This window comes from Scophthalmus maximus, chromosome 10 (assembly GCF_022379125.1).
Source record: "Scophthalmus maximus strain ysfricsl-2021 chromosome 10, ASM2237912v1, whole genome shotgun sequence".
In the NCBI taxonomy this organism is placed as follows: domain Eukaryota; kingdom Metazoa; phylum Chordata; class Actinopteri; order Pleuronectiformes; family Scophthalmidae; genus Scophthalmus; species Scophthalmus maximus.
This window is the reverse complement of record NC_061524.1, coordinates 8,921,353-8,949,035: the sequence shown is the minus strand read 5'-3', so window position 1 is coordinate 8,949,035 and position 27,683 is coordinate 8,921,353. Positions and strand designations below refer to the sequence as shown.

The 27,683-nt window shown below is 41.1% G+C and overlaps 3 protein-coding genes across 8 annotated transcripts; 1 reads left to right on the top strand and 2 right to left on the bottom strand.

Moving 5' to 3' along the window:
- Positions 1 to 96: 96 nt before the first annotated feature.
- Positions 97 to 5,618, bottom strand: si:ch211-117n7.7 (Monoacylglycerol lipase ABHD12-like). The gene is made up of 13 exons (XM_035605104.2): positions 5,401 to 5,618; positions 4,073 to 4,188; positions 3,879 to 3,984; positions 3,627 to 3,746; positions 3,474 to 3,504; positions 3,318 to 3,363; positions 2,887 to 3,016; positions 2,227 to 2,264; positions 2,052 to 2,131; positions 1,415 to 1,497; positions 1,200 to 1,278; positions 937 to 1,058; positions 97 to 845 (listed from the first exon to the last, which is right to left on the bottom strand). The coding sequence occupies exons 1-13, from the start codon at positions 5,490 to 5,492 to the stop codon at positions 812 to 814; spliced, it is 1,077 nt and encodes a 358-aa protein (XP_035460997.2). The 5' UTR covers positions 5,493 to 5,618; the 3' UTR covers positions 97 to 811.
- A 1,016-nt stretch (positions 5,619 to 6,634) lies between these two features.
- Positions 6,635 to 12,716, bottom strand: mocos (molybdenum cofactor sulfurase). Of its 3 annotated transcripts, XM_035605083.2 has the most exons (16): positions 12,299 to 12,714; positions 12,121 to 12,210; positions 11,941 to 12,007; positions 11,458 to 11,818; positions 11,174 to 11,361; positions 10,989 to 11,065; positions 10,646 to 10,845; positions 10,417 to 10,533; positions 9,949 to 10,329; positions 9,688 to 9,850; positions 9,475 to 9,562; positions 8,990 to 9,114; positions 7,839 to 7,935; positions 7,543 to 7,684; positions 7,342 to 7,446; positions 6,635 to 7,239 (listed from the first exon to the last, which is right to left on the bottom strand). In XM_035605083.2, the coding sequence occupies exons 1-16, from the start codon at positions 12,408 to 12,410 to the stop codon at positions 7,105 to 7,107; spliced, it is 2,448 nt and encodes an 815-aa protein (XP_035460976.2). In that variant the 5' UTR covers positions 12,411 to 12,714; the 3' UTR covers positions 6,635 to 7,104. The 3 variants fall into 3 exon arrangements, 2 of the variants coding, with proteins under 2 accessions (XP_035460976.2, XP_035460975.2); XM_035605082.2 differs by having other exon boundaries at positions 11,174 to 11,818; positions 12,299 to 12,713; XR_004784492.2 differs by lacking the exons at positions 6,635 to 7,239; positions 7,839 to 7,935 and having other exon boundaries at positions 7,391 to 7,446; positions 11,174 to 11,818; positions 12,299 to 12,716.
- Positions 12,717 to 14,497: 1,781 nt separating this feature from the next.
- zgc:110045 (uncharacterized protein LOC664755 homolog) lies at positions 14,498 to 25,499 on the top strand. Of its 4 annotated transcripts, XM_035605101.2 has the most exons (14): positions 14,498 to 14,987; positions 16,258 to 16,298; positions 17,863 to 17,967; positions 18,154 to 18,177; positions 18,294 to 18,326; positions 18,439 to 18,555; positions 18,780 to 18,911; positions 19,342 to 19,470; positions 20,238 to 20,327; positions 20,966 to 21,007; positions 21,420 to 21,495; positions 22,416 to 22,468; positions 23,666 to 23,835; positions 24,178 to 25,499. In XM_035605101.2, exons 3-14 carry the CDS (start codon positions 17,890 to 17,892, stop codon positions 24,530 to 24,532), a joined length of 1,299 nt encoding a protein of 432 aa, XP_035460994.1. In that variant the 5' UTR covers positions 14,498 to 14,987; positions 16,258 to 16,298; positions 17,863 to 17,889; the 3' UTR covers positions 24,533 to 25,499. The 4 variants fall into 4 exon arrangements, with proteins under 4 accessions (XP_035460994.1, XP_035460995.1, XP_047190732.1 ...); XM_035605102.2 differs by lacking the exon at positions 16,258 to 16,298; XM_047334776.1 differs by lacking the exons at positions 14,498 to 14,987; positions 16,258 to 16,298 and having other exon boundaries at positions 16,927 to 17,967.
- The last annotated feature ends 2,184 nt before the right edge of the window (positions 25,500 to 27,683 follow it).

Below are 27,683 nucleotides of genomic sequence, written 5' to 3'. Positions count from 1 at the left end.
TTACATTACATTAATTTAGCTGGCGCCTTTGTCCTAAGCAACTTAAAATGAGTGCATTCTATCAGGAAGGTATTACCAAAAAAGTGCAAGAATCAAGAGAGTGCAAACACATGAGTGAGATTTTAAGTTATCAAGGTAAGAAAAATCCATTTGGAATCAGTATACAAATATGCATTTGGACAGTTTACAATTTACTGAACTTAGCTCAATAAGAAATGTGAATTAGTTTGAAGATTTCCCACAGACAGAAATCAACTTAAGCTAACAGGTGAAAAAAAAAAGTCATAAAATGAAATAAACTATGAACTAAGATTCTTTGAATGTGTATGAATGCGCCATATATTCTGAACAGACAGAAGTGAGAATTTTAGTTTACCTTAAAAGACATTTGTGATAAACAGGTCAGAGGACAGACCTTCTCCCCTCTGAAATGTCCCTGACACATTAGACATGAAGCCTTGAATTAACTAAGTGATTATCTGGTATTATAGATGAGCATTAACACCACACAAAAACGACCAGCAGAGGGCACTTACTGTTGCTCATCTGAATTATATTTTAAATTAGAAGATTTATTTTTAGTTCTGTTATCAGAATAAATTCCATTTTTTTTTAGATATGATTTAAAAAAACAAACAGAATCTTTATCAATTTCAACCCATTTCAAACCAAAGTGTACCATATATTAGCCTGAATAACTTCACTATGGATGACATATTTATCCAAAACATGCAGCTGTGAAGACAAAACAAACAATACAATGAAATGAAATTAGTGCTCTTCATCTGAAATGTGGCACGGCTCTTCTGTCTCAGTCGTCTTTCCTGCATGACAGCACAAACTTCCTGCAGAGGAGAAATGATGACATGATGAGATTCACAGTTACCAAGCCAGAATATAATCACTTTAAGCACTATCAGTGAACTGTTTTCTCACTTTAAGATGTCAGGCAAATGGGGGTCTCTATACAAGCCGTTGTGCAGATACCCCAGAGAACCGTCAAATGACACCATCTTGACTTGCTCTGCATTCTGGGCACTCACTGCTACCTTGTACATCTGGGAGAGGAAGGGAAATTAAGTTCAGTCTTACTTAAACAAAAAGTTATACTAAAGAAGACACTTTCTCAGTTACAGCTGTAATCACTGCCCCTGTTTATGTTGTATTAGATGAAAAGAAGCTGACTGTGCCAGTAGTACCTGCTGAACAACCTGAATAGGAACTAGGTGATCGTCCTCTGAGTGTAGGAAAAGTATTCGGCTTCTCATTTTCTTCAAACTGCAGAATCACAAAGACAAATATTTATAACAAAATTGTATTTTACTGGTATTAACAATATTATTACCTGATCAATATCTGATATCAATATTTGATAATCAAGTGTAACGAGTATGTTAGCTGCATTAAAACGTACTTTTCTTCAGAAGGAAAGACAAGCTTGTTTTCTGCCCATGGCTCCGGGAAAAGGTATCCAGTGCCTGGAAATTTCCAGTAATACTTCAAACGGGAACAAATAAAACATTACAAGGTTAACAGTAATGTAGTAGCAGTTCTGTGAAATTAACAAATTCGATTTAATGAAAGAAAAGTGAAAATATGGCTGCCACTTCTTTTCCCTGGTCAGATTCTTTCAATAATCGTCCAAAAATCACAACAATTCAGTGCCATCGATTCAGATCATTGTAGATGGTATAGTAATGTTTTACTTCACCTGAGAGGCATTGGCAAGTTTAATGTACAAAACGTGTTTCTATTGTTGGGGTGAAAATGTAGAACAATGCCAAAATAAATATAATATATATATATATATATATCATATATATATTCGCTTTTGGTTTTTAGAAAAACGATTTACAAAGCTAATTTTGAGGATTGCCAAGTGTGAAGAATCATAGGCAGGCATATGTAAGCATATTGCCTCTGCCTGAGCCTGTTCAGTCATGATTTTGGACAAAGACAGTTTTGACTTTGTTTACACTTATTGTAGAATGTGTGTTGATGACTGAATAAAAAATCAATTAAATTCACTAAGAAGAGTGAAGTGAGTCTACCCAGGTAAACGGATGATGAGTAAGCGGCTCTCTTGCACTATTGAATGCACCCTCCAGGATCACACCATCCAAGCTTACACCTGAAAACACATAGTGGACATAGTTGTCATTTTGAGAGTTTGAAAATATCTCTACTTATTTTTATTTGCCAAATTTCACTGGTAGCAAAACTTACCCTGTTCAATTAGCTTTACTGCAGAGTTAGTTGCCACACTGCACAGAGATATGAAGAACAACATCTTCAGTTTCTACAGTTAATCTATAAGTTGATCAACCAACATTGATTATATCAATTTCAACTGTTTCCTCTGCAGCTCCTCCTGACGGTGTAATTTTTTACTATGCAGTTACTTTTATGAAAAAGGAGCTAATTGTAACTATTCAAGTTGTTAGTTACAGTTTCTATTATTCCTTCTAGAAACTGTACGATTATAGATGGTGAGATCAGTGTGTAGCTTGTCACCACCAGTAACACGCTGTAGTTTGAATTTCTGTGTATGTATCTATGTCACTGTCATCATTCGAAACTGTGGAAACTCTCCTCAACATGCTCCAGTTGGGAGCAGTGATAATAATGTAAGGTTGTCAATTGTGTAACTAGTCCCTCTTTGGTTCCTAAAAGGCGTTTTCTTTTGTCGTGCTGAATTCAAGCTCTCTGAAGGTTTGTGTTCTGTGTTTCTGTGTGGAGCTAGTTTCTTCATCTCTTCAGCTGCTCAGTTGAACTGGTCCAGGTTGCATCAATTAGGCACAGAGAGCAAAAAAGTACACAGTACACAATGCACATTTGAAACGGTTACTACAACAGTGTACAGATGGGGAGTCACTTCCTACTCACCCAGAGCCAAGAGAGTGTCCCCAGACGACAACCAGGCTGTTTCCACTGCGAGCCTTGACCCAGTTGTACAAGTACAGGGCGTCAGTGGTCAGACCGGCCTCAGTTGGCTCTCCAGTGGAATCTCCAAACCCTGCCACAGTTTCTTTTTATCAGCTGCTGCTCACTGACAGATCACAGCGCTTCCTCACTCTGCCACAAGGTGGCAGTAACTCAGAGGAAAAACCTGCCCTGGATGCTGACCTACACTTGAACTGCTGTTTGTTCACTGCCGTAAAACAAGCAACTCATCAAGTATATCTACACCACAGTGATCATGAATTATATCAAATACATTTGAGATGTTTGTGTATTACAACTAGTGGGAAGGGAAAGAAGCGTAGAGATGGAAAACCTGTTTAAATGAAGATTCATAAATCTCCATTTGCACCAACCTCTGTAGTCAGGCACCAGCACGTGGTAACCAAGGGCACTCAATACCTGTTGACACAAAAGACGTATTTGTCTTCATATTCATAATAGCTACTTAAATATTCATATTTTTATTCAACTGCCATAAAAATAATATGTTTGAGATGTTGGTCGCTCACTTTTGCCACTCCCACCCGATGAGTGTTTGCCCTGTGGAATGATTCACATACAACACAAGTGCCAATAAAAACAAAAAAAGTCTAGTGGTGTGGAATGTCTACTATCTGCCTCCTTAGGGGCCAAGTATAATACAAATGCATTATTCATCATACCTTGTGCCTGTGTTCCCATGAAGATATATGAAAACTGGCCTTCCATCGCTGAAAGTGTTCTGGTACCATGCCAAGTCCTTCCCTTGCGCCTCCTTCCACCGACTTTCAGGGACAGTGTGCCTTGAAAATTTGAAAAAAAACATAACACACCAGCGTAGAGACCTGACTGATAATTAGATCATTAAAAAAACAGGTATTGTCCTTCTCTCTTTTTATACCAACGCCGGGGAAGGAACATTTTGAACTTCTCACCATACGCCAAGGGAGATGCCTTCCTCTGATGTTAAGTACATGTTGATGGTGTGATTAAGGGAGAGATCAGCAGGTTGGCTCAGGTCAACAAAGAATGGCACCCTGACTGCAAACAGGAAAAGAAGAGAGGTGGGCCCACGTTTTCTGTGAGGATTTACAGTACTTCCAAGAGGCAGACGTGGGTGTTCACTTACTTCTGTGGGTGTGAACAAAGTGCTGGATTAATTCTGGGAGGATTCGCAGCGAGAAAAGCACCAAAATAAAGACAACAAAGAGGGCCCAAACACCTCTTTTCAGCCACCATCCCGCCCTTAGGAGAGAGAGAGAGAGACAGACACACTAATTATTATCTTATGTCATATCTTGTGTTGGTAATGGCTGAGGACCCTCCATTTTTTCTCAGAGGCCATGTCCGGACTTTGTGTTAACATCCGTCTTAGGCTAAATAATACGTTTGGGATTTAAAATGACATCTAAACTAGATGATCTCCATCCACATGAGCATTTTAGCTCAGAAGTAATCGCCGTCCATACAAACACACCTGAAAATGCATATCATGTGACCATTCATGTAGCATTTGCATACTGATGTTTATAGAGAGCAGACTGTCTACTCCACCGCACGTTGCTCAGATACAAAAAATACTACGGAAGAGAGACAACAGTGGTGAAAAGTACGAGCAGGGATTTCTTTACTTGGACCGGCGACGAGGTGGAACTATAGTGTATAGTACACCCAGGCCCATTGGCACGTACAGAGCTGCTCCGCACATCCACCAGTCTGCAGCTGCATGATTCATTTGGGAGCATTAATATGGAAGAGAGTAATTGAATAATCTATTAAGGAGGGCGAGGCGGCCATTGGAGTCAGGTCTTGACTGCCTGAAGAAAACAGCAGAAAAGACGAGGAGGCTATTCAGACTATTGCCAATTAATGGACGAAACATCCCACCCCGTCCATTAACACTCTCATCATCCGGAAGAGCCCTCTTTCGTCCCAGACTTATTCCTCCCACACCGCTCGAAGGGGGGAATACAAAGGAGGTCGTCCACTGCGCCTCATCTGTTCACAGTTAACGCTTTTGGCGTTCACTTCCAAAATCTGTTTCCTAGAAGGAGTCAAAAGGCTCACACCTAATGAATGCACGCCTGCAGTGAGATACAGTGCAACCTTTGGTGAACTGGACAAACAACATTTTTATTTGTGTTTTAACAACTACAGTGGCTTCAGAAAGTGTTCCGACGCCTTCACCTTTTCTTGCACACTGTGCACCCCTCTAATCCTTCTACGCTGATGAACCCATGTTGACAAAGTGAAGACCGCTTGTCAGACAAGAGTCTCTGCTGGTTAATGTCACGTGACAATCATTGACGATCTCTGACTGAAGCTCAGTTGGTGATACAGTGGACGACTGACTGGACTGAACTTGAGCACTCCCTTGGAGGTCAACGACATCCAGGCCCGACCAAGCTGGTACAACGCGCACGCACGCGCACGCACGCACGCGCACAGGCTACTCACGACGTCCCCTCCTTCCTCCGGTCTCCGCCGGTCCTCTGAGCTGCATCGACACCGGAAGTGGAGTCTCTCGGTTTAACGACCCTTCTCTTCATCGCGTTCTCATGCACACCAATAACGTGTTTGTTTGTGTTTGTGTGTGTGTGTGTGTGTGTGTGTATAACGTCTGGGTCCAGTCAGGACCTGACACTTGATAAGCACCTAGCGCAAGTTTGATCAAAGTGCATTTTTTTTTCTCGAGGAAGAGGGCGGTACCTGGGGTTTGTTAAGGTGGAACTGCTTTAGATAAGTGCCGTACAGTGCACAAAACATGTCGCCACCTTAAACAGCACAGAATACTGCATACTTTTTCAAATGTATTTATTATGGACAGATGTACAGACTGTAACAATTACAAAATGTAGAATAATGTAGAGCGAACAACACATGTTACCACACTACACTACTACATAAGATATGTGGAGCATATACACAGATTTGAAAACACACTTTAAGTTAAATTAAGACTAAGAAAGGTTGTTTTTATTAGTGCATAGTGATCTTTGGCACATTTGTTTCTCAATTCTGTTCACACTATATTATATTTTTTAAATATATATCCTTGCGTCTATATTGCAGGTTTACTTATTTATTACTTCATAAATATGTAAATTTACATTTATAAATATAGAGTGTATGCAGTAATTATGGAACTATTTAAATCTGTTGTGAGTGAAATAAAGTTTTATTCATTTAACAACAATTAGAAACTTCTCAGCAACAATCATTTCCAGAGTGCACATCTTGCTGTTCAGCCTGTGTACCAGCAGGAGGTAGATGTGACATATACTGAAGGAGGAACCAGAGTATATGAGTCACCGAATTGGCTGATGAGTGTGAAAATCATGTGAATCATTTCCGATGGCTTGTGAAGTCACCAAATCGCTACCAAACTAACACACACACACACACACACACACACACACACACACACACACACACACACACACGCACACACACACACACACACACACACACAGCTCTTTCTATAACTACAGCTGAGGTGAGCAGTATGAGTTTTGTAGCCAGACACAGACAGATCCGTCAAGCACATACATATTTTATGTACAAGCACGTATTTGCCACCTGACTGCTTCTCAGGAATTACGAATTTGTCTAGCTTCAAAATATTACAAGTCCTGGCATCAAATACAGCACCACTTGGGAGCACATACATACATATACACTGAGTGTCTGGTAGGTTTTTTGTTTTTTTATTTTATTATAGGGAGCAACATGTTTCAGAATTCTGGCAGCAGTAATAGTGATGTTGTGTTTGGAATAAATAGCAATATAAACCTCCATGGGGAGAAACAGTGGAAGGACTGTCTGGGAGGTTAACATGAACAGTGATTAAAGCATCAAGCCCGACTTTTTTTGGCAAAAATAACAGCAACATATTAAAATTATAATTTTGTCACAGATTGAATATTTCACATCGACTTTCCTGCACACGTCCAAAAATCTCATTACATTTTCCCATCAAAACAGACTCAAATAGAATAAAATATGAATGCCCTGGTATGACGAGGACACTTCAGAGAACAAACGCCACTGGGGCAACAAAAACAGAAAAGAGCTGCATCTATGGAAACTCCTCTCTGTGTGTGACAGGTGATCCCTAGGATGTGCAGTGCAGAAATGGCAAAGATGTCACTAAAAAATTAATCAAAGTGGATGTCGATGCAGATGACCACTTTGAGAACCGTGTGGCTCTGGTTGTACGAGGGAGCCAACAGAGAGGACAGTGGCTGCAGGGGAACCCTTTGGTAGCTGATGGGTCAGGTACACACCAAATGTCACCTAAAAATTCCCAAAATACCAGGTAAAGTGATTATGCTTTTCATTCGCGCACACACACACACACACGCGACATCTCGGAGCGATTAATTGTTTTTGACTGACCTTCCCCATGCGGTAAGCAGACAGGGACATTAACGGCTCTTTTGTTTTGGTCCCGGTTTCCTGGTCCACCCCAACCATCTGGCACCTTCCACACTGACCTGCGACCTTTGGGTTAATCACACAGGGAGCACATTCCTGTTTGAGCAACCTGCTCTTATTGCATTTGAAGATTTCAACATTTATCTCAAAGTGTCAGCTCACCACAAATCGAGTGTTGCCAATAATCAAGTGTGACCAATTATCTTCCTCAAATGGCTCGACTCCAGCGATGACTAAATTGGCTCGGAAGCGGCTAATGACATTCTGCGTGTCAAAGAGCTGATCCCCCTCAGAATATTCCTGCCTAAGAATAGGGGGATATGGAAATTGCATGTTAGTTTGTCACCCTACATAAATGATCCACTGGATTGTGAATGTATGGGCGTCACAACACATCCTGGTTTTTGTTTTTTTCACTGGAGCGCTGCATATTCTAATAACACATTCTGTGCTCAAACCTGGTGCTCATTTGTTTCTGAATGAGCTCCACACTGGCATGGTTGATCATGAGATACTGAGCTTCATTCGCCAGGGACAGGGATGTGGAGGTGGAAGCTAGAAAGGAAATACTTTATATTACCCCAGTGACTTATTTGATTTCAGCAAAACATTCTGATCTCTGGTTTGAACAATGTGCATCCCAAAGAGCCTACAAATTGAGGTTCTGCTTCAATAGAGAGGGTGGAAAATGTTAGTGAATGTATCAATATTGTGACGACTTGACAGCTTCTTCAGAGGCAGAAGACATTACACAGCCGTTTAGAGGCTCAACGTAGCATGAACACTGAAATACATGTTTAAAAAAACTGATTGAGTGCTGGTAGCAAGTATATTTGAGTCTCTGATGTTCAAGAAATTCATATTGTCTGCATTCTTACTGGTACCACATGGCGTTGCAGAAGCTATCTATTTGACTGATTATTAGTAATTATATATTTGATTGTTTTTTTTTAGCTTTTCAACAGTTTAGCAATTATTTTAGGTATTTCAATCATTAACCCATTACTTTAAGCTGCTGTTACTTTAAGCAGTTTTAACCATCTACCGGTTATCTTTAGCTGTTTTAACAATTAATTTGTTACATGTTTTATCTATTCAAACAGCTATTTTTTACTATTTACCCTTTACATTTAGCTGTTTTATCCATTCATCCATTATGTCTAGCTGACTATTTCAACTAGTCTAAGCTATTTCGGCCTTTTAGCCGTTACTTTGAGCAGTTTAATTTAGTATGTTAAGCTAACTGTTTTGACTTCCCTGCTTGCTTGATGACAGTTTTAATGCACTCTCAATCACAGTAGGTGGTGTTCATGTAAAATAGATGATCCTGTTTAGAGATGTTTTTTTGAAATTATTAAATGAGGTGAGTCAGTAATAATATTTCCACCTAACTGGAACCGACTGGGACCACTCATATATCTTAATATTGCCCAACTCTGCCTGGATTTCTCAGTTAACAGCAGGAAGGAAGGCAAGGTCACAGCTACAACAACAATTTTCAAGAAATGTGACCTTAAATTGCTCTTGAACAGTATAACAGATAGATCCGGAGTACAGAAAAGAAGCGCCAGGCAGCACAGGTGAAATGCTCATATGTAGGCTACCATACCACTGCTCGGCCTCTTCTTCATTTCTCGGGTGAAATAAGGACTTTGTCTTATCAGGCGGCACGGCTGTCCAAGAAAGTCAGAAAGCCACGATGCAGCCTCATCCCCACAGTCGACAGTCTCCACCCTGGGGGAAAGAAGAAGGACGCTTATATTCAGGAGGCCCTGGGGGAAATCTACAGAGTTTGATGCTGCTAACTATTTGCTGTGACATCTAATCCAAGGTTTTTTTTCTTTCTTCCTATGACTTGTCATGTAGGTATCTGTCAGACGACATTAATATCATCTCTTGCTCATTGTTTGTTTTTCCATTGAAATGATTTGGAAAAACAGAAACAGAGGCAGACCTCACAATGCCATACACTGTAGAAAGGTAGTGTCAAAAACAAAGGAGTGAGAGAATGCATTGATATGAGTGAAAGATATAGAAAAAAAAACATATTTGTGACAGTATTTCCTGCAGCTGCTGCTTCTATTGCCAACTCACCTGTCACCACAAACTTTACTCTGACACACCTGAAAGCTTGTATGTGTTTGAGTGTTGTTATCCAAGGGAACAGAAATGGTATCCATCTCTGCAGGGCAATGCAGAGAAAAAAATTTTTTTTCAACAAATATATACTTATTCACCTGCAGGTGACATTTTCATTAGGCTAAGTGGTGTGTTTATTTTCACTGATCCATTGACACACTGTCTGACCTGATGCCTGCAAGAGCAGTTTGTTGGAGGGCAGGTGGACTTGTGGGCGAATTAAGCATAAACGTGTCTCTCTCTTCTGACTTAGACACACGCCATTTCCGTTCACCACCATCCAGCCTCTGTCATATAGTAAACCCTGCGGTCCCACCGGCCAGTCGTGGACCTGCAAGAAGAACAGCACGGTTAGATCAAAACACAGAGAGGGAAAGAACTAGGAGAGACAGAGAAAGAAAAAAAGTGATGAAAAGATTGTGCTCAAACCTCATACGCTCCACACGATTTGATGGGATATATGTAGATGCTGGTGAGAGTATAAGCCTCCACGCGGCTTTTCGAATCTCTGTCTCCAAATCGCTTCAGTGATGCGTCAATGGGCTTCTTCTCCTCTACTCTATGTATTTCTTCATTCGTAATTTTGGTAGGCAGATCTCCATTTGATCCCTGGGATGCTGCTGTGGTCGTTTTTAGCTGTTCTAGTCTCACTTGGTCCACTCTGACGGGTTTCTCTACGAAGCACTCGGCAACAAAGTTCAGGAACTTTTGACAGTCTTCAAACGTTGACATGTAGCCAAAAGACACACGAACTGATCCGGTCGGCTGGCCGTCCACCAGGTCAATGCTGTCTCCGCAGACGTGGCCGGCCTTGAAGGGGAAAAAAATGACAATGTTTTATTCTACCCTTCTGTGCCCTTCACAGACTCTGACATTTTTCCTATTCCTTGATCATACCTGCAGGTTTCTCCTCATGTGCTGATTGGTGATCCCAAGGAAGGACTGACAGGCGCCGGTGTTGCAGAAGCAGCCTGTGCGCACGTGAATATTGTACAGACTGGCCATTCTGTCCACCTGAGCACAACAAAGGAATGGTTATAATACATCTATGCACTGCCCATGCATAAACATGCCTTATTGAAACTGTAATGAAATAGAAATAAGTCCAATTTCCCTTTTTATGTACCTGAGAATACCCAATTATCTGTCCATAAGAATCCATGAGGTTAAAATTTAAAATTGCACCCTGTGTACTTGGACTCTCAAACTGGCCTTCGGTGTAAATCCGAGCCACTGGTTGCCCGTTGCCATGGCAAAGACTTGACAGCAGCATGTAAGTGTAGCGTGCCAAGCCAAACGTGTGCTGCTGGATGTTGTGCATCCCCCCTAATGGCAAAAAAAAGGAATAAAGACAGGGATGATGTTGACGTTAACTAGATGCAGATTATCATTATGAACAACATGCATGTGCATTGTAGCTTTGGAGGGTTTTAATGTTTTGTATGAATCAACATGCTTTGTTACAGAACCTGTGATCTTGTACAGAGCTTCAAAACCATGATTTAGGGCAACAATGTCCAAGAAAGAGACAGTCCCATCTTCAAATCTGTATCAAGGAGAAAGAAAAACATTTTAGAATAAGAATGCAGGAACTACAGAGCAACTGTAAGCTCAGAGAATATCTAGGATTTGGCAGGGTTGTGCAGTGCTTTACCTGTCAGAAATGCTTGCTGAATGCACATAATAATCTTCTCCAGAAAGGTAAGCTGCTGCTGTGCCTCCTCCAAAATAAGTCTTTTTTAGTATGCCTGCTGCGTCGTTGCGGACAATAAGGGCACCCAGCCCTGTAGGGAAGCCAAAGATCTTGTAGAAGGAGATGGGAATGAAATCGGCAGGGCAGTCCTGTAGGTTTAGAGGGGAACAGCTGACATGAGAGGCAGCGTCGAGGAGCACAAACCAGCGGCCGTGGTGGTCACACGCTGGGTAAAGGCGTCTTGCCTGGATGCCTTCTACATGGCTGAGAGGATACTTCCTCCCCGAGAAGTTGCTCTGTGCCGGGTAGCAGAACAGGTGCGGCGTCAGGCAAATAACATCATCACCCTGAGGCTCCTCCTTCGCCCTGTTTTCCACTTCCTGCGGGGAGACAGGCATGGCAACTACCCCCCGGGCCGAAGTCACCCCTCTTATGCCAACTACAGAGGTGTGGCTGTCGGTGAGGTAGCAGAAGCGACTCCCCGCCTCGCTCTCAGTCTGCGGCCTCCAGGGAAAGCTCTCTGCCACTAATTTGAGCGCGGCCGTACAACCAGAAGTGAAGATCACACTGTACTCCTCGGGGTTGGCGTTAAAATGCTGCAATACCCTGTAAGAAAAATGTTCCGTTTTTTATTTTTTTTGGTACTAATTTGAAACAGCAAAAGCTTAATTCAAAGGTCTCACATGGGCCCCCATATGAAGGCTCCTGAGGGCACCAACAGACGTTACCTGTATCTGATCCTCTCCACGGTGTCATGTGTCAATCTGCTGCTGGGGCTGTGGCTGTGGGGGTTTCCTGCCATGGGGAATAAACAATAACGGGAAACTTAAAAATAGAATGGTTGAACACACACACTAATGCGACCGTTCATGGGAACACTCATAGGCCTTTATTGTAACTTCTCTCACCATATACATTGCTCGAAATGTCCAGGGCATAGTCCCGGACCAGACACTCCGGGTGCAGGGTGGCCGCCGCATGATCCAGATATGTGATGCCTGTGTACAATAACGCAGCGGCCGTTAGCGATCGGCCTTGTGCGCGCTCGTCGTGCCACTTCCTGCCACCGCCGCGCACGATCGTTACCTTTAATCCGCGCGAACTCCCGCTCGACCACGTCCTGCAGGTCCCCCCCGTACCCGTAGGGACCGCAGACCTGCTGGAAAGTTTCGAAAGTGAAAAGTGTTTGGAGATCCATCGACCCACTGCTTCTCCCCCCCCCCCCCCCCCCAGCCCCGCCCCCCAAGCAGAGGAGCGCACCGCGGGACCGCTGTTACCGCCTGCGTCGTTACGCACACAATCACTGTCTTACAGTAGAGCTCGTTTCGTGCCAGCTGCTCCGTCCGAAGTCCTGCTGTCCGCCGCTGGCTCGCTTCACACAGTCGACATATGAGGAGTTGACTTTTACAGTCACTCCCACGAAAGTTGAGCCGCAGTCCAAGTGCAGGAAGAGAGAGAGAGAGTCCAGAGAGCATATTGGTCAATAGAGGAAATTCACGTTAGTCATAACAGCTCTGCGATCATGTGACAGTCACATCTGTTGTTCACTTGGCATGGCAAAAAGGAGAAAAAAAACACGTGACAAAAACGTTATTCGAAAAGGTTTTCTACTCGATGTGTTTGCATATAAGTTTGCTCGCAGTCTTACTGTGTGTGGTGGAAATATGGGTTTGGGCCAATAGTATCTAATATCTAATAATATCTATTTCAAATATAGGCTACATATGCTGTGTGCAATATAGATGTTCAACACAAATGACCATGCATTGTGACATGTGTTGTGATTTTAAGCATTGGGAAATAACTATGGCCAAATTATGACTCAAAGGTGTGTCAAATGTGACAGGGGACATTAAACGTTACTTTGTGTTTTACCTCTTTACCTTTAACACAGAGGTCAAAGATGCTTCAGGATTTGAACCGGAAAGTAAGATATGGATTACTGTTTCATTAAAACAGTTCAAATGAAAATAAGTTGGTTAATTCTATGAATTAGACATACGTAAACATTTTTTTCCTGTTTGTTCTTTCCAACACATTTTAAAATGTACTCTTCTTTTAGTAACTGTTAATTCACTTTACAATAATCCCACTACTCATAATCCCCAGATCCTGTCTGCACAGACACACAAGGTATATGGAGGGTTATGTAAATCCTATTGATAATAATATTGATTAGTTCATATTATTCAAGTGTAATAAATACTTCAAGTCTGGATACTAAACCTGCAGTGTTGTCAAAGTTAAGGCCAGATAATGATGGAAGAACCATGTGTACGTCACATTCATCCTTTGACCATTCCCATTTCATTTCAATTTTAGGCGATTCCCACTTGGAATCTACCTTACTTGCATGTAACAGTAACCAATTACACCAAAACGTCTCAGTAATCACGTCACAGTAATCCCATGACATATAATCCCTGACTCCTTAATCTCATTGTCACACAAGGCACATGAATGAGAGGAAATTAGTCACAAGTGATTGGTATGAAATACCTGATCATCTCATGGGCTCTAAATAGACAGAAATAACTGTCACATACTTGGTCAGATGTCGTGTCCTTGTCAGCATTGTTGGATTTGTTCCCGTTCTTAGGCGATTCGCAGTCCTGCCACACACAAGTTTTATTACACTTTTGTGGACTTTTATTGACCTTCGTTCATTCCAAGACCTCACATCCTAATATAACCTTGTCTTAACCCTGAAAAAGCCCCACCAGAATGGCAAAATGCACACAATTTAAAGGATTATCTTCATTTTGCTGTTCTCACGGAGACATTCAGTCCCTTTTAATCATAGAAATATCACTTGGAAGTTGAATTGAAATCCTAGTTGAGAAGTGAATGTAATGTGGAGCCGCTTAGATGTCTGATAGACGGCCATGAGGCTCACAGCAGCCATCATTGTCTCTGTGCAACGCACTGAATAGTAATTAAATATGCCATTTATGCTTCACTGATTCATTTCCTTCACATTTTGAAGCTCAGCTGAATAGATTTTTTTCTTTCTGTGCAGAAGGGCTGTATTGTATCCAGTATGGCCTCATTACGAGGGCAGAAGGGCTTGGTGTGGGGGAGGGCAGAGGCAGTGGGGGTGGGGGGGGGGGGCACCCCACGAAGACATTGTGCTTAACATCACTAAATAACTCAAACACCACATTGTCCATCCCGGCCTTCAATTAGTCGCGTTCCTTGTACAAAGCACCGATTTCTTACAGGGAGATTTATTTTTAGAGAAAATCCGGCCCTGTAGTGGCAGGAAGCTCTCTGAAAATCTAATGAAGAACACAGCAGTCATGCAGAGTTACTAGTCACAGAGCAACATTGGTTAACAAAGCTTCTCTTCTGTGTCTCTGTGTGTTTCTGATGACTGCAAAAGGCTAGACTACACCTCCCTGATTTTTTTTCTTCTTCTGTTGCGGTGGCTGTAAGTGTAGCCCGCTCTACATGCTGGACAGTGCCCTGCCCTCAGGCCTCTTCAGCTCGTGGATCTCCGTGCGGAGGAACGCCTCTTTGGTGGCTGTGACAGGGAGAATTAAGCGAGAGATGCGGGTTCACTTGCCCTGCGTAGGGGCTTATCTTGGGCTAAGCTGAGGGACTAATAGCAAAGCCAGCCTCCGCTCCAGCCGGTCTGAGGGCACAGGGAGCCATCTGTCCACTCTGTGGATAACTAACAAAGGGGGCAAACATTGAACACGGACTACAAACTAAAAGGCCGTTCATTTTGGAGATAAAAGAAATAAAGAAGAGGAGCAAGTATTCTGTATTTAAGGTCAGTGCTTTATACCGATCATTCTTGTTGCATTACAGGCCTTTGGCTGAGAGAAGGGTCAGAGGGTACACAGCTCAGATGCTGTTGGTAACAATGATGTAGACGACAGTAATGTTGGGATTTAGACAGACTAGAAGTTCAAGTGAACCTTTTAATTCACCCTATCTTTTGGTTATGCTTATCTAACAGTAAATAAAAATGGCAAGGATTTGTTCTAACACACTACTCCTGAATCCTGAATTTGAGCTGGTTCTTTTTCTTTTTCTGTAACTCTGCTGTGCTGTAAATGTGCACATTGTTGAAATCTTAGATTCAGAAGATGGTTTGGGGTGTTTGGATCTCCAGTACTGAAACCCTTGGGTTGAGGGAGGAATGCCATGCTGTTAGGCCCCATGCTTTTAATCTAGTATGTGGTCGCTCACAAATAGTAATGAAAAGAACCTAAGTTTAGATATTGAATAAGCAATTACTGTTATGCTCGTAGAAATCTTTCTTTGTGATAAAGATAAACTATTTGACACATGTTCTTTCAAAATGTGATGATTTTTTAAAATGAATGCCTGTGTAAGAGTTTAATTCCTAAAAGCACTATAATACGAACAAAAATCTTGTCGTATGCTATAATCTTTTCCATCACAATCTTCAAAATCTTTGTTTGCCTCAAATTTGAGTATGTTTTCAAATATAATTCTTCAAGCATCCACTTAGTCATTGTTCTCCAATTCCCTCATGGATTAATGCCCCTGTTTTTTTATTGTCTATGAAACACGTTGCCTGTCAGTGCGGTGGGTGCTGGGTTCCTTTAGATTATCTGTTTTATCACGTATAGTCTGTGGGGGCTATTGTGCACCAGTGTTTTGTTTGAAAGTCTTGAGTGGGCGCTGACGTGCGAGAGGTGACAGAAATGGGTCAAAAGGGTCTTAGCATTAACTAAACAAATCCTGGGCCATAGGATTAGACAGATACGTTGCTGTTTATTTGATGTATTGACTGCAACTTTATAATGATGCATAAGCTGTGAGTCTTTTTTAGCAAAAACACACCATATCCACTTATTCCTGATATGGTTTGGATTTAGTCCTTTAGCTCAGTTTGGTATTATCAACGCTGGAATGTTCTGGAACAATATCGTATTGTAAACTCACTGCATGGAAAGATTTGTTTTATTTGCCCATTATTACACGGATACAGCCACAATGACATTGTGTTATGATCAGAATGAGCATGCTGGAGTCAAACTTACTCATTTTTGGTCTTCTGGTTTTTTTAGGTGTGGAATGGCGGCAGGGAGTTCTGTATTTATTGGTTTGTGTGAGTATCCAAGCCTGGGTCTATGGGAGGGTCAAAGGTCATGTTCAACACTGTTGGGGCATAGACTTTCTTGTCGCCGTGATAAACAGAATGTCTTTAGCTTTATATTTACTGTACAAACACGAGAGTAGTATCTTTTTTAATCTAACTCTGCAGGAAAGAGGATAAGTGTTTCACCCAAAATGTTGAACTATTGCTTTAAAATGCCATAGGGTTAAAACCATGGAGTAGGATAGAATTAAAGTCTGGATTAACCTCGTACACACTCACCAATAGCATGCCGCCATGTTACCTCCTCCCTTTTGACATCACATCAAGGTCTTAGCAAGTAAATCCACTGTTTACATGAAGCAGCAAATTTTAGTTCCAGATTTTAAGTTTGACATGTGACTAACTAATCAGTCGATCCAAAATCTAAGCGGCCCTTTTTACAGCATCTTTTTTCATTTACACTATTTTGTTTATTAGTTACAAATGTTAGTTATTAGTAGTTTCAGTTGTAGTAATTTTTGTAGGTACAAATACAATCTAGGTTTTCTGTGCATGTGTTTCTAATACTGAACTTCATCAATCCTAGTATAAGTAAATGTAATAAATACGTTCTCAGAACAACGATGATCCAATAAAAAAGATCCTTTATTGAGTTAAAAGTCTCTCATTCTCTCTGTTATGATGCCAGAAGTTGCCTCCACTGCATCTTCTTTATTTGTTCGGCAAATGCAACAAATTGGATCAGAGGCCACGACTGAGCCAACATTGTGTGGTGTCAGTGTGATATTAAGAGGCACACACACTCACACACACACACACACACACTTGATCCTCAGGCTTCCATGGCACAAGAGACTTCCTTTGTATTTGATCTAATCAGAGGGAGTCACACAACTTGTATTTAGCTGGAACTAAAGACACTGTCCCATGTGAAGATTGTACCTAGCGATTGGCTTATCTTCCCTCGCTCACAACTACACGATCAGAAGACAAATACCAATGTTCCACGACTCTGCAGAGAGCATCAGCCCCCTGATGATTGTTTTAAAAAGGGAATTTGGCTCGTTTTAGCAGCCTAAAAGCCACTGTTCCAACTTTAGAGCATTTTCCACCTACTTTACGTTCTCCATTACGATTTTACACATTTCCTTTTCTTTTTCTTTTTTTTTTAATCACTGCTGCAGAGTGATTTAACAATGATGACGCAACTTACACCAGGTTCATGAAAGCTTTTACATTTGCTGGGTCTGGTAGCTCTTTCCCAACAGATGATACATTTCACATTTCCTGCCGCCGCAGCAGTTTGACCATAGTAAACAGAAGAGGAGGGTTGTTGAGTGTGAGCAGTCCATAATGACTCAACAGAAAACTGAAGGTTTAGGGAAAAAATATTGGAAATGTTTCAAAATTAAATACAATACTCTCCACTCCTAATGATTTGACTTATGATGAATTAAGTCCACTTGCGGAACACCTGTTAGACTTAAGAGATATTTTTTCTGGACCACCTGAAATGCTAGATCACAGGTTATACAAGGGAACTGTCTTTCAGACAATTTCTTTCTTTTTGCAGAGTGTTTACGCTCGGAAACCACAGAGGATGTCAGACAAGGAGGAAATGGCTTCAGATGGGAGTCTGAATGTTACATTGACGCTAAGGCTGCTGATGCACGGAAAGGTAATAGACCGACATGGGAATAGTTAAAGTAATTTAGTGTATTTTTGTAGTAAAAGCCTAACTGTCTGGTAATAGCATGTCATTGTGGTTTAACGGATTACACCCGGCTCCAAGTGTGAAAAGCTGTTTGGAGAAAATCTTGTGCGCTGCCACTTGTTTCACGCCTTGTTATCTTTTCATTCGCAGGAAGTTGGCAGCATAATTGGGAAGGTAGATTTATTTCAAAATCTATCAGCATTTATTGATTTATACTGCTTTCCTTCTCCCTTTCTTGTCTTATAAAGCTAACCAAACCTTCTCTTTTATTATTCCTTACATGGTTCCAGAAAGGAGAAACAGTAAAGAAAATGAGGGAGGAGGTGAGAATTCATTTTCACATCCATACTGTGGAACCATAAACGATCTAATGTGTTTCCTGCGCGCAATTACACCTCATCAAAGCTGAAATAATTGAGGCTGTGTGTTTTCCAGAGTGGTGCTCGTATCAACATCTCAGAGGGATCGTCTCCTGAGAGAATAGTTACGATCACAGGACCTACAGAGGGCATCTTCAGAGCTTTCTCCATGATCGCACAGAAGTTCGAAGAGGTACGGCGAAACTAACACGCAAAAAACTCCACCGCATCTTTCTGCATGTCGTAAAAAATATTATATTGTTTTACACAAGAATTTAAGAGCGATTCTTTGAAGACACAGTCTGCAGTCTGGACGACAGTGAATGCTCCTTGCAAAAAAAAATTGTCAAATCAAGCTGACATTCTCACAGCCTGTGCTCAGAGAAAAACCGAACATATTTTTGAATTGTCCCTCAGGACATTACTGCAGCAATGACAAACAGCAACGTGACAAGCAAGCCACCTGTGACACTTCGCCTGGTTTTCCCAGGGAGCCAGTGTGGCTCACTGATTGGCAAAGGAGGCTCCAAGATCAAAGAGATCAGAGAGGTACGAGTCCTCTTTCATTTCTTACTTTCTATCACAAAGTTGTTTTTCTGTGCCCACACAGGGACATAAAACCTGCCCCCTCCAGGGCTCCGACACGTCAAGTATCAAACACTCAAGTCAAACTTTTCTTGTATCTGTCAGCCTCCAAATGTGTGCACTTTTTGGGTTACTGCTCATGAAAATCCCATTCATTATGCCTGTAAAGATCAGCGGAGGCTGAATACTCATTCTGAATGGGCAATATTTGTGCACGCCTCTCACAAATATTGGAGCACACATACGCTGTTTGGCTTGCAGCTGCTCCCTGCATGTCAAAATGGTTTTGGGGGTAATTTGCGGGTGCCTGAAACAGAATTTCAATTTGGGCGATGGTTGCGCTCTTTTCAGCAATAAATAGACTCTGTTCCTTCTATTGTCTGGCGATGTTCAGACCACAGGCGCTCAGGTTCAGGTGGCAGGAGACATGCTGCCGGACTCTACAGAGAGGGCTGTCACAATCTCCGGCACTCCGCAGGCCATCACTCAGTGTGTAAGGCACATCTGTTCTGTCATGCTGGAGGTAAGCACTGTCAGACAGCCGATGATCGTCACGTTCAACAGCTCTATTTACGTGTCAAGCAGATCACATTGGCTCAGGCCGCGGTAGAAGACATTCAGCAGCACATTTAGGACATTTACAGTCTGAGCGATATATTAGCTGACTCTCAACTGTTTATCTATTTATTTATGGCTAAATATTTCAAAACTGTTGTCCATTACTTGCCAAAGTGTCCACCCATTAATTTGATTTGAGTATTTTATTTTCTCTGTTTGCAACATATGGCCTCAATGATAATGGATATATTATATTAAAATTAAATCATAATTTATATTTATATTGATCCAGTTAGTATTGTTTGGTTTAGTTGAATAGCTGAGCTCCCCAAATAGTCCCTGTTACCACCAGAGATATAAGGACTTTGTTACCATCTGGCGTACAATACCTCTGTTACATAATAATAATTGATGTATATTATGATCACTTTTTTATTGTGATTAACATAAGCTGGTAAAATGGGTAAAATGGGATGTTGTGTTCAGATTTAAGATCAGAATCAACAACTTGACATCTTTGAATTGTCAGAGAGAAAAATATCTTTTTAAAATGTTTTCATCGGTTTCTTTGGCCCATGGTTTCATATCATGTTCAAGCAATGACTTGAGTATAAAAAAGATCCAGCAAGTGACATAAAAAAGGGATATAAAATGCCTCAGTGCCATTCTTTTCTCAGGTGTAGCGTTGAATTAATTTTCTTCCCTTTTGGGTTGGCATGACTGCGTCTCTAGTCTCCGCCAAAAGGAGCGACTATTCCCTACCGTCCTAAGGCCATACCTGCAGGAGCCCATGCAGTATTAGCACCACAGCACGCTGCACAAGTAAGTACCCAATTGCAGGCTATTCAGCTGTGATTTTAGCCTTTTTGGAGAAAAAAATCACAACAATTGAATAGGCTCCTTATGTGTGGCCTCTCAGGGTCACACAGATCATTAAGCATGTTTTCACCACGAGAAGGACACGCCTGTGTAATTATTAAACAATATCTAATCATACTGTATGGTGTGAGAAGAAAGATGTGGAAATGATCTTATTCAAAAATAATTCAGCCAAGTTGTAATGTGTAAAGTGGTATGAATCACAGCCGTTTACATTAATAATTCCTCTGCCGTGTGGAATCTGAAAGATGTCGTGACCCAAGCACATGTTTTTCAAAGAGCTGGCTAGCCGCTGTCCTGAATTTGGCACAGTCTCTTCTGACCTATCAGACATCTGTTATTGGATTCCGGGCCACGGCCAAAGTGGATGGGGGAACAGCAGATGACATTTAGATGAAATTCCATCAAATCTATACACATTAGAGCTATGGAAAAGAGGTCAGGAATGGATTTTCAGAAATGCAGCCACGGCACTGAGTATGCTCTTCATACTGTGTGACAGATTCTCATTTCAAATGACATGTTAAAACATGCCTGCACCTCTCAGTCACGCAACCACATCTCCTGTTTATTCTTTCCAGGCCTTCGCAATTCCAGGGCAGTATGCTTTTGCACATCAAGATGTAAGTATGTTCGTTTGAGTGACTGACATGTGCCCCAAATGACCTACTCCTGCCCACTCCTTCCAAACAACCACTACGCCCTCCATGTGCCCTTCACTGCAAAGATGAAACTCCAGTAACCCTGATCTGTCGACATTACTAACTCTAACACACAGTAGCAGCATGCACTGATGAAATGAAATCAAAGAGTTAGGAGTTCATGATCAGATGTAGCTTTGTAGCCAGATATGTGTCTGCATTTTCAGATGAATGCCTAGATAAGCCAGCATGCTTTCTGAAGGAAATGAATCTCCTCGTACTGACACCATCTGTGATGTTTGTGAACTTCAGATTGGCTCTGTATTGTAGCTGTCAGCTCCTCTGAAATAATCCAGTTTGATTGGTTAGCTCTAACTTCCTTCCTACCCTGCAGTTGACCAAGCTTCACCAGTTGGCTATGCAGCATATCCCCCTCCCTTCCCTTGGGCAGAGCAACCCTACCTTCCCTGGTACGTACCCACGGCTCCCCAGGGAAGTCCATCTATCCCTCTGTTTTCACTCCTCTTCGAATCACACCATCAAAACAACCCAGTCACCTCAGAGAGGATCAAGGATGTCTCCATTCCTTCAGTGCTTACAGACTTTCTCACAGTATTTTTTGTAGCAGGTGGCTTTAGAGATATATACATATGTCAAAAAAGACCTGCTCTCTTTTGCATTGGAATTTCCATCTATTTGTACCTGAGGATAAAGTAAACAGGTGGAGAATGATAATGAAGTATTAAGATTGAGCCAACAAACTAGTTTATTGTCAACAAACTTACAAGTTTGTCACTGAAATATGTGTAATCTGATAGTATGTGACAGATTGAAGCACACAGAATAATACAAAGGTTAGAATACAAAAGAAAACTAGAGTTTTTAAAGAGGGTGATGTGAAAAATGGCAGAAAATATTTACAGTTTAGTAAATATTTAACTAATTTCTCACTATCACTCAAATCCTCCCAAAAAATTTCAGCTCCACTTGCCCAGCTTCCCTGTCCAAAACAATCAAACAAAAAAGAAATCCCAATCTCTTGACCCCATCCTTCACCTCTGCAACATTTCTCCTCTAAATCTAACATTGTCTTGGCCAGACCATCCCTGACCTCAACCACCCCATGTACTCATATTCGCCACAACTAACTGAGAGCAAAAAACACTACAACATTATGATGGCATTGGCTGTACCGGTGTGATGGATCTTTTGAAACATGCTCACTTTTATGTGTTGAATATGTATGTGTCTGTCATATGCCATTTCCATGTTCCCAATTTAGCAATGTAACACAGTTATAAACCAGACAAAGTAGGGCAACTTGTCGTGCCATGAAAGTGGAAGCCATCAGTGTCATGCTGTTGTTAGCATTCCTTGTCCTACTTTGCAGGATTGGATGCATCTGCCCACACAAGTTCACAAGAGCTGGCAATCCCTAATGATGTAAGTGCCAACCTTGTTTGCGTTCCTCCAGCACTAATAATCCTCATGCTACTCCCGACATTAACACCTCCTAGGTGGACAGCTAATGAGCAATTTATGAACACTGTAATGTTTCACGTTCTGTAAAGGTGCTTGTGGTGGAAATCTTGATTTCCTCGAGAAGTGAACAAATAATCATTCAAACATGACAAGTTTGTCTTCAAGTCATATTTAATTGAATCAGAGTCAAGAGTACAACAGAATCTGTTCAGCTGGTTCAGATCTCCTTCACCATGGAATAGTTTAGAGGTCTGACCCAGGTCATACAGAAAAGACATCTTAAATAGCCAGGCCAAGACGGCCAGGTCAACAAGAATGTTGGCCTGATCATCTCTCTGAATCCTTTTTCCTGGCCCAAATGTCTTACTACCCATAAAAAACCAGCCGTTCATTAACCCCCTTGTAACCCACACTTCTCTCATCTGCTTTTCTACCCCAGGCTCAGCTAATTATTACCTCTCGTAGACAGTCTTTCCCACATTCCAGAAACACAATTTAAACAGTATATGTTAATACATGATTATATGAGAAATTGACACCACAGTGCACACGGTAATTTATCCTTTGTCTCTTTCTGCTAAACATAAATGACTGCACAGATTCAAAGCACACATTATTTTTGTTCTAATATTATTATTATTATTATTATCATCATTATTATTATTATTAGCTTGAAAGACGAAAAATGGATCAATGTATCAAGGCTTTAACACATATCTTAGATACATGTTTTCTGTATAAGGAATAAATATAAATATATGTATAGATATCACTCTCATATATAAGTTTAGCTAAATGATTGCTCTTGGCAGGAAAGTGATGACATATGCTATCACCGAAAATGTCTAACAGCTCCCTCACAATAACAGAGTAGCAAAGCACTCCATTGACCATTCTGAATATTGTCAGCTGTCATTCCTTTTGATCTAGTAATCACAGAAAGGTGTTTTAGTAATGTGGGTATAATTCATTATGGGGATTTTTTTGTGTTATTATATTAACATGGCTAGGGAGGTGGTTTTCCTCTGTAGAAATCTACCAGGACACTTTGTTGCTGCTGCCACCATAATAGTTGCTTAAAGATGCTGCTTAGAAATCTAACTCTTGGAAAACATGGAAACGTGAGCTGTTTTGTTATTTACATTTCTCCCCGTCTAGTTTATTGGCTGCATAATTGGAAGACAAGGCAGCAAGATCAATGAGATTCGCCAGGTCTCTGGAGCTCACATCAAAATTGCCAGTGCCACTGATGGCTCACCCATGCGCCAAGTCACGATCACAGGCTCGCCGGCCAGCATCAGCGTGGCCCAGTACCTCATCAACGCCAGGTAAGACATTATGCAGGTTGGCCACGTCCAGCAGAGCTTTACATCACAGCCTGGTGATAAGACAGCCAAACACCATGCCAATGTATGAGGGCAGTTGTTGTGCTCTTGGTGAGACTGGATTTGTTTCAGCTCACTGCACTGTTATCTTGACTGCATTAAAACCCTTATTGTCTCTGCTTTTTAACACATTCCTTCTTTGATTCTTATGTTTTCTCCCCTCTCTCACCTCCCTCCTCCTTTGTCTCACCCATTCTCCCCATTCATTTTTCACACTGTTCTCCTAATACCCCCCCCCCCCCCCCCATACATCCTCACCCCTCCTCCAAACGTCACAACCTGCAGCTTAGAGATGGCTAAATACACCATGCAGGCCGCTTCCTCAGCAACCCCAGTTGACCTCAACATGAGCTTCTCTCAGTCAGCTCCTACTGCCTCCACTGCTGCTACCTCTATGGCTGTCCTGGCGGCCACAACCCCAACCACCATTAACGTCCACTCTCCTTCCACCTTATCCACCATCCAAAACCAACACTACGCCGTACCCATTTCCAGCCTCCTTGGCATGAAAACTCTCCCTGTCCTGGCCGTCCACCAAGCCGCTGCTTCCAGCCTAGCACAGGGTTTATCCCCTTACACCGCAAAAATGACACCCTCTGGCGTCAAAAAATCTGAGCGCCAGAAGTTTGCTCCCTATTAATATCTGATTTTTAAGTCAAGTCAGTTTAGCTGACTGGTAAGACATTATCAAAAATACATTATATCAAATGATTTAACATTAAGGATATAGGCTAAAAAGATTTACACCAGTGTGGGTGTAATTTTTGCCTCCATAGCACTTGTTTTCCATAAATCAGGAGAATATTACAGTCATACTGAAAGGATGGAAGCATCAAAACAAACATGTCCTCATTAATTAAAACAGGCAACAGGGGTGAATATTAACTCAGTATGATCTTACGGACATGCATAACAATTACTGTGGGTAACTCAGGCTTTTTATTCGTTTCCTAGAAGGTGTTTTTCAAATGGATTCATGTTACAGAGCTTTATATGACTTAACTACTTAAACCAGGAGATGTGTTTTCCATGATGATGCAAAGATTGACTTAGTTTTCTATCTGTGTAACTAGTTTACAACCTGTTTTTGTTAGAGGATACATGCTAATGTCATAAGATGTGGTGCTTTGTTGGCAGCAGGCTGTTAAAATATTTGTCTTGTACAATAGAAGTCAGTGTGTTAAGTATTTTTTTTAACAAGGTTTGCTCCACTCTTTGTCATATTTCCCCCTTTCCTTCACTATAGGCTCTCAACAATGCTAACAGGCTTGGGTGTTCTGTAGTACTGCTGCACTGTTGCAGTTCTGATGGGATTATCCTTAAAGCCACATTGGATTCTAGTGGATTTCACTCTACACAGTAATCCTGTAGAGCGGGACTGGCCTAACTAACTCACTTATTGTTTCTGCACGCTAGCGTATTCCTTGTTTGTTCTCCAGCCTAAATGAGTGGAATGCTTCAACTTTCAGCGTCTAAAAATTAATGGTGAGCAGTTATTGTAATAAATGTTTAATGCATGTGTTTCTCACGTGGGTCTACCCCCCAAACAATGCAGATTTGTTTCATTTGCTGATCAAATTACTGAAATAAATGGGACTTTTGATGAATGCTGATTTGGTTGTTTTGTTCTAATTTTGCTGAGGTAGAACATCTTTTGCAGTGTTGCTAATACTCTGAGCCGCTGAATACAAACATCAACTCTGATGATTTATGCATTGCTTAATCATATTTGGCTATGAGATGTAATTGTGTATAAATTAGAACCATGCCTGAATTTAAGCTATTTTTTTTTTTGATAATATGTTTCAGAGAAAAAGTTTCATGGGGTGATTTTTTTCCCAAGATTTTGTCCATGCTATTTAAATGCAAAGACTAAAAACTCATCTCATGCAGATACTTTTCTACCCATTTTGATATTTTTTCTCCAAAGACAAAATGTGCCTCCAAAGCATGCACATGTGGAACATTAAACAGCAGTGATATTAAAATATAGGAAACAATAGAAAGCAATAACAGCAGCCATTCACAGTTTCCAGCACACAGATGCAGAGAGATCTGGGCAGGTATACAAAGACAACTTTGAACAAACTATTCCACTGTATGATGGATGCAGTTTGTTGGTGGCAGAGGGTACACAGTTCTTGTCCAAACAAACTTTTTTGTCCTGCACTCTCCTGAAAAACAGAAACAAACATGGACTAACCTCACAGTAAATATTCAACACAAGCTGTGGAACAACTCTCAGGGGTGCAGAAAAAGAACAAGTTAACCTTTAGTTGTCCACTCAAGCATACTGCTTGTGGGCAGGTAGGGTACCATGTAGACACTCCTTGTTTCTCCGCGTGCCAGCTTTGCCTCTGCCCCTCTGTGAGTCTGACTCCACTGCCTTCTCCCTGCAGGACGTGGGCACTTCTGCTCTGCCTTATCCGTGGAGTGTGGGCTGCGAGCCATTTCCACAGCAGGGCTCGAAATGCTGAAGTGAACATAATCAATAGTTAATGGGGCAGAAATGTAATGACAGTGAAGGATGACATTTCAACCTCGGAGAAGGTGCAGCTGCGGAGAACAGTGCTGCATGTACGCCGGTGTGTGCCCAGGGCAGTTATGGGTTCACAGCCAGCTTCTAATGCTAAATGAATGACTTCCCTTTTCAACCTGACACAGGCAGGAGTGAGGGACCCATTTTTGGAGCCTGCTGCTACCATGCAGTTTGAAAAGCAATTTGGGAGCAAATAAGTCAATAAAAAAAAATATATTTTTTGTTGTATATCCACTGGCAAATTGGAAGGCAGGGCTGTCACTTAATTATTAATGAAAAAACATTTGCAATAGTCTTAAAATATTCCTATATAATTGTATGTTTTACTTTATGGAATCTCTTCAATAGTTTGTCCATAATATTTATATTGGCCAGTGTTCTTATCATAGAGTTAAATATGTATAATGACTTAAAGTTATAAAGTATTAATAACACTTAAAGCAATCCTAATATTTTTTATATAATATTGTTGTATTCACTTAATTTTCTTTGGAGAAGTTCTGAATCAGTCTTGCTGCAGGCCTGGAAACTTGAGAACACTATGTCCTCAGCAATGCTTTCTGCCTTTTCTTTATTCAAATTTCATTTCATTTAAACAATTTAACTCAGTTTTAAAAGCCCTGCTTTGAAAAGTAAGTATAATAATGTACACCAAAATTTCATTCATTTTATAATACTGGATTGCTATTACTGTGGCATTAGCATTAGCACATCAGTGTGTACCTGGGAAAGATGGAGCTCATTCTAGTTGTTTTATATATTATTGTCTGGTTGCATTCATACCATTGCATCTTGCTTGTTTAATTTTACGTTTTTTAGCCATGCTGTGGTGAGTTCGTCACTTTGGTGAAATACATTAACAGCTGCAGGATAGAGTGCCTCGACATTTCCTACAGACATCCATGGTCCCCAGAAGATTCATTCTAATCAATTCAGAGATCCCCTGAATTTTGTTCTTTTGTCACAGTTGGGTCAAAAATATCAGTTAGTCCAAGTTGTTATTGGAAAAACTAAAGGCATTTCTTTCAACCCCAGCTGTACTTTGTGTTTTTATTTAAGTATTTATTTTTGACTACTCTATGCCAGCAAAAATAATTATACACAAAATTATTTATCTCCCAGAAATGTTCCTGGCAGTGAAGATACTTTAAATTGGGAATTTAACCTTCATTTTAATAAATAAAACAGAGTGCCTAGTATTGAACAGTTATAGCTGTGGGAAGACATTTTTAACCAAACCCTATTATACAAT

Coding starts and splice junctions, on each gene's coding strand:
- zgc:110045 (XM_047334776.1), top strand. CDS start 17,803: ATGCTAGATCACAGGTTATACAAGGGAACTGTCTTTCAGACAATTTCT. Junction 18,178..18,293: donor TTGGCAGCATAATTGGGAAG/GTAGATTTATTT, acceptor ACATGGTTCCAG/AAAGGAGAAACAGTAAAGAA. Junction 18,912..19,341: donor AGATCAAAGAGATCAGAGAG/GTACGAGTCCTC, acceptor GGCGATGTTCAG/ACCACAGGCGCTCAGGTTCA.
- mocos (XM_035605082.2), bottom strand. CDS start 12,410: ATGGATCTCCAAACACTTTTCACTTTCGAAACTTTCCAGCAGGTCTGC. Junction 9,563..9,687: donor ACTGCTCTTGCAGGCATCAG/GTCAGACAGTGT, acceptor ATTGCCCTGCAG/AGATGGATACCATTTCTGTT. Junction 9,115..9,474: donor AGTAAAGTTTGTGGTGACAG/GTGAGTTGGCAA, acceptor TCTTTCCCCCAG/GGTGGAGACTGTCGACTGTG.
- si:ch211-117n7.7 (XM_035605104.2), bottom strand. CDS start 5,492: ATGAAGAGAAGGGTCGTTAAACCGAGAGACTCCACTTCCGGTGTCGAT. Junction 3,505..3,626: donor CATGGGAACACAGGCACAAG/GTATGATGAATA, acceptor ATCATTCCACAG/GGCAAACACTCATCGGGTGG. Junction 3,364..3,473: donor ATCGGGTGGGAGTGGCAAAA/GTGAGCGACCAA, acceptor TTGTGTCAACAG/GTATTGAGTGCCCTTGGTTA.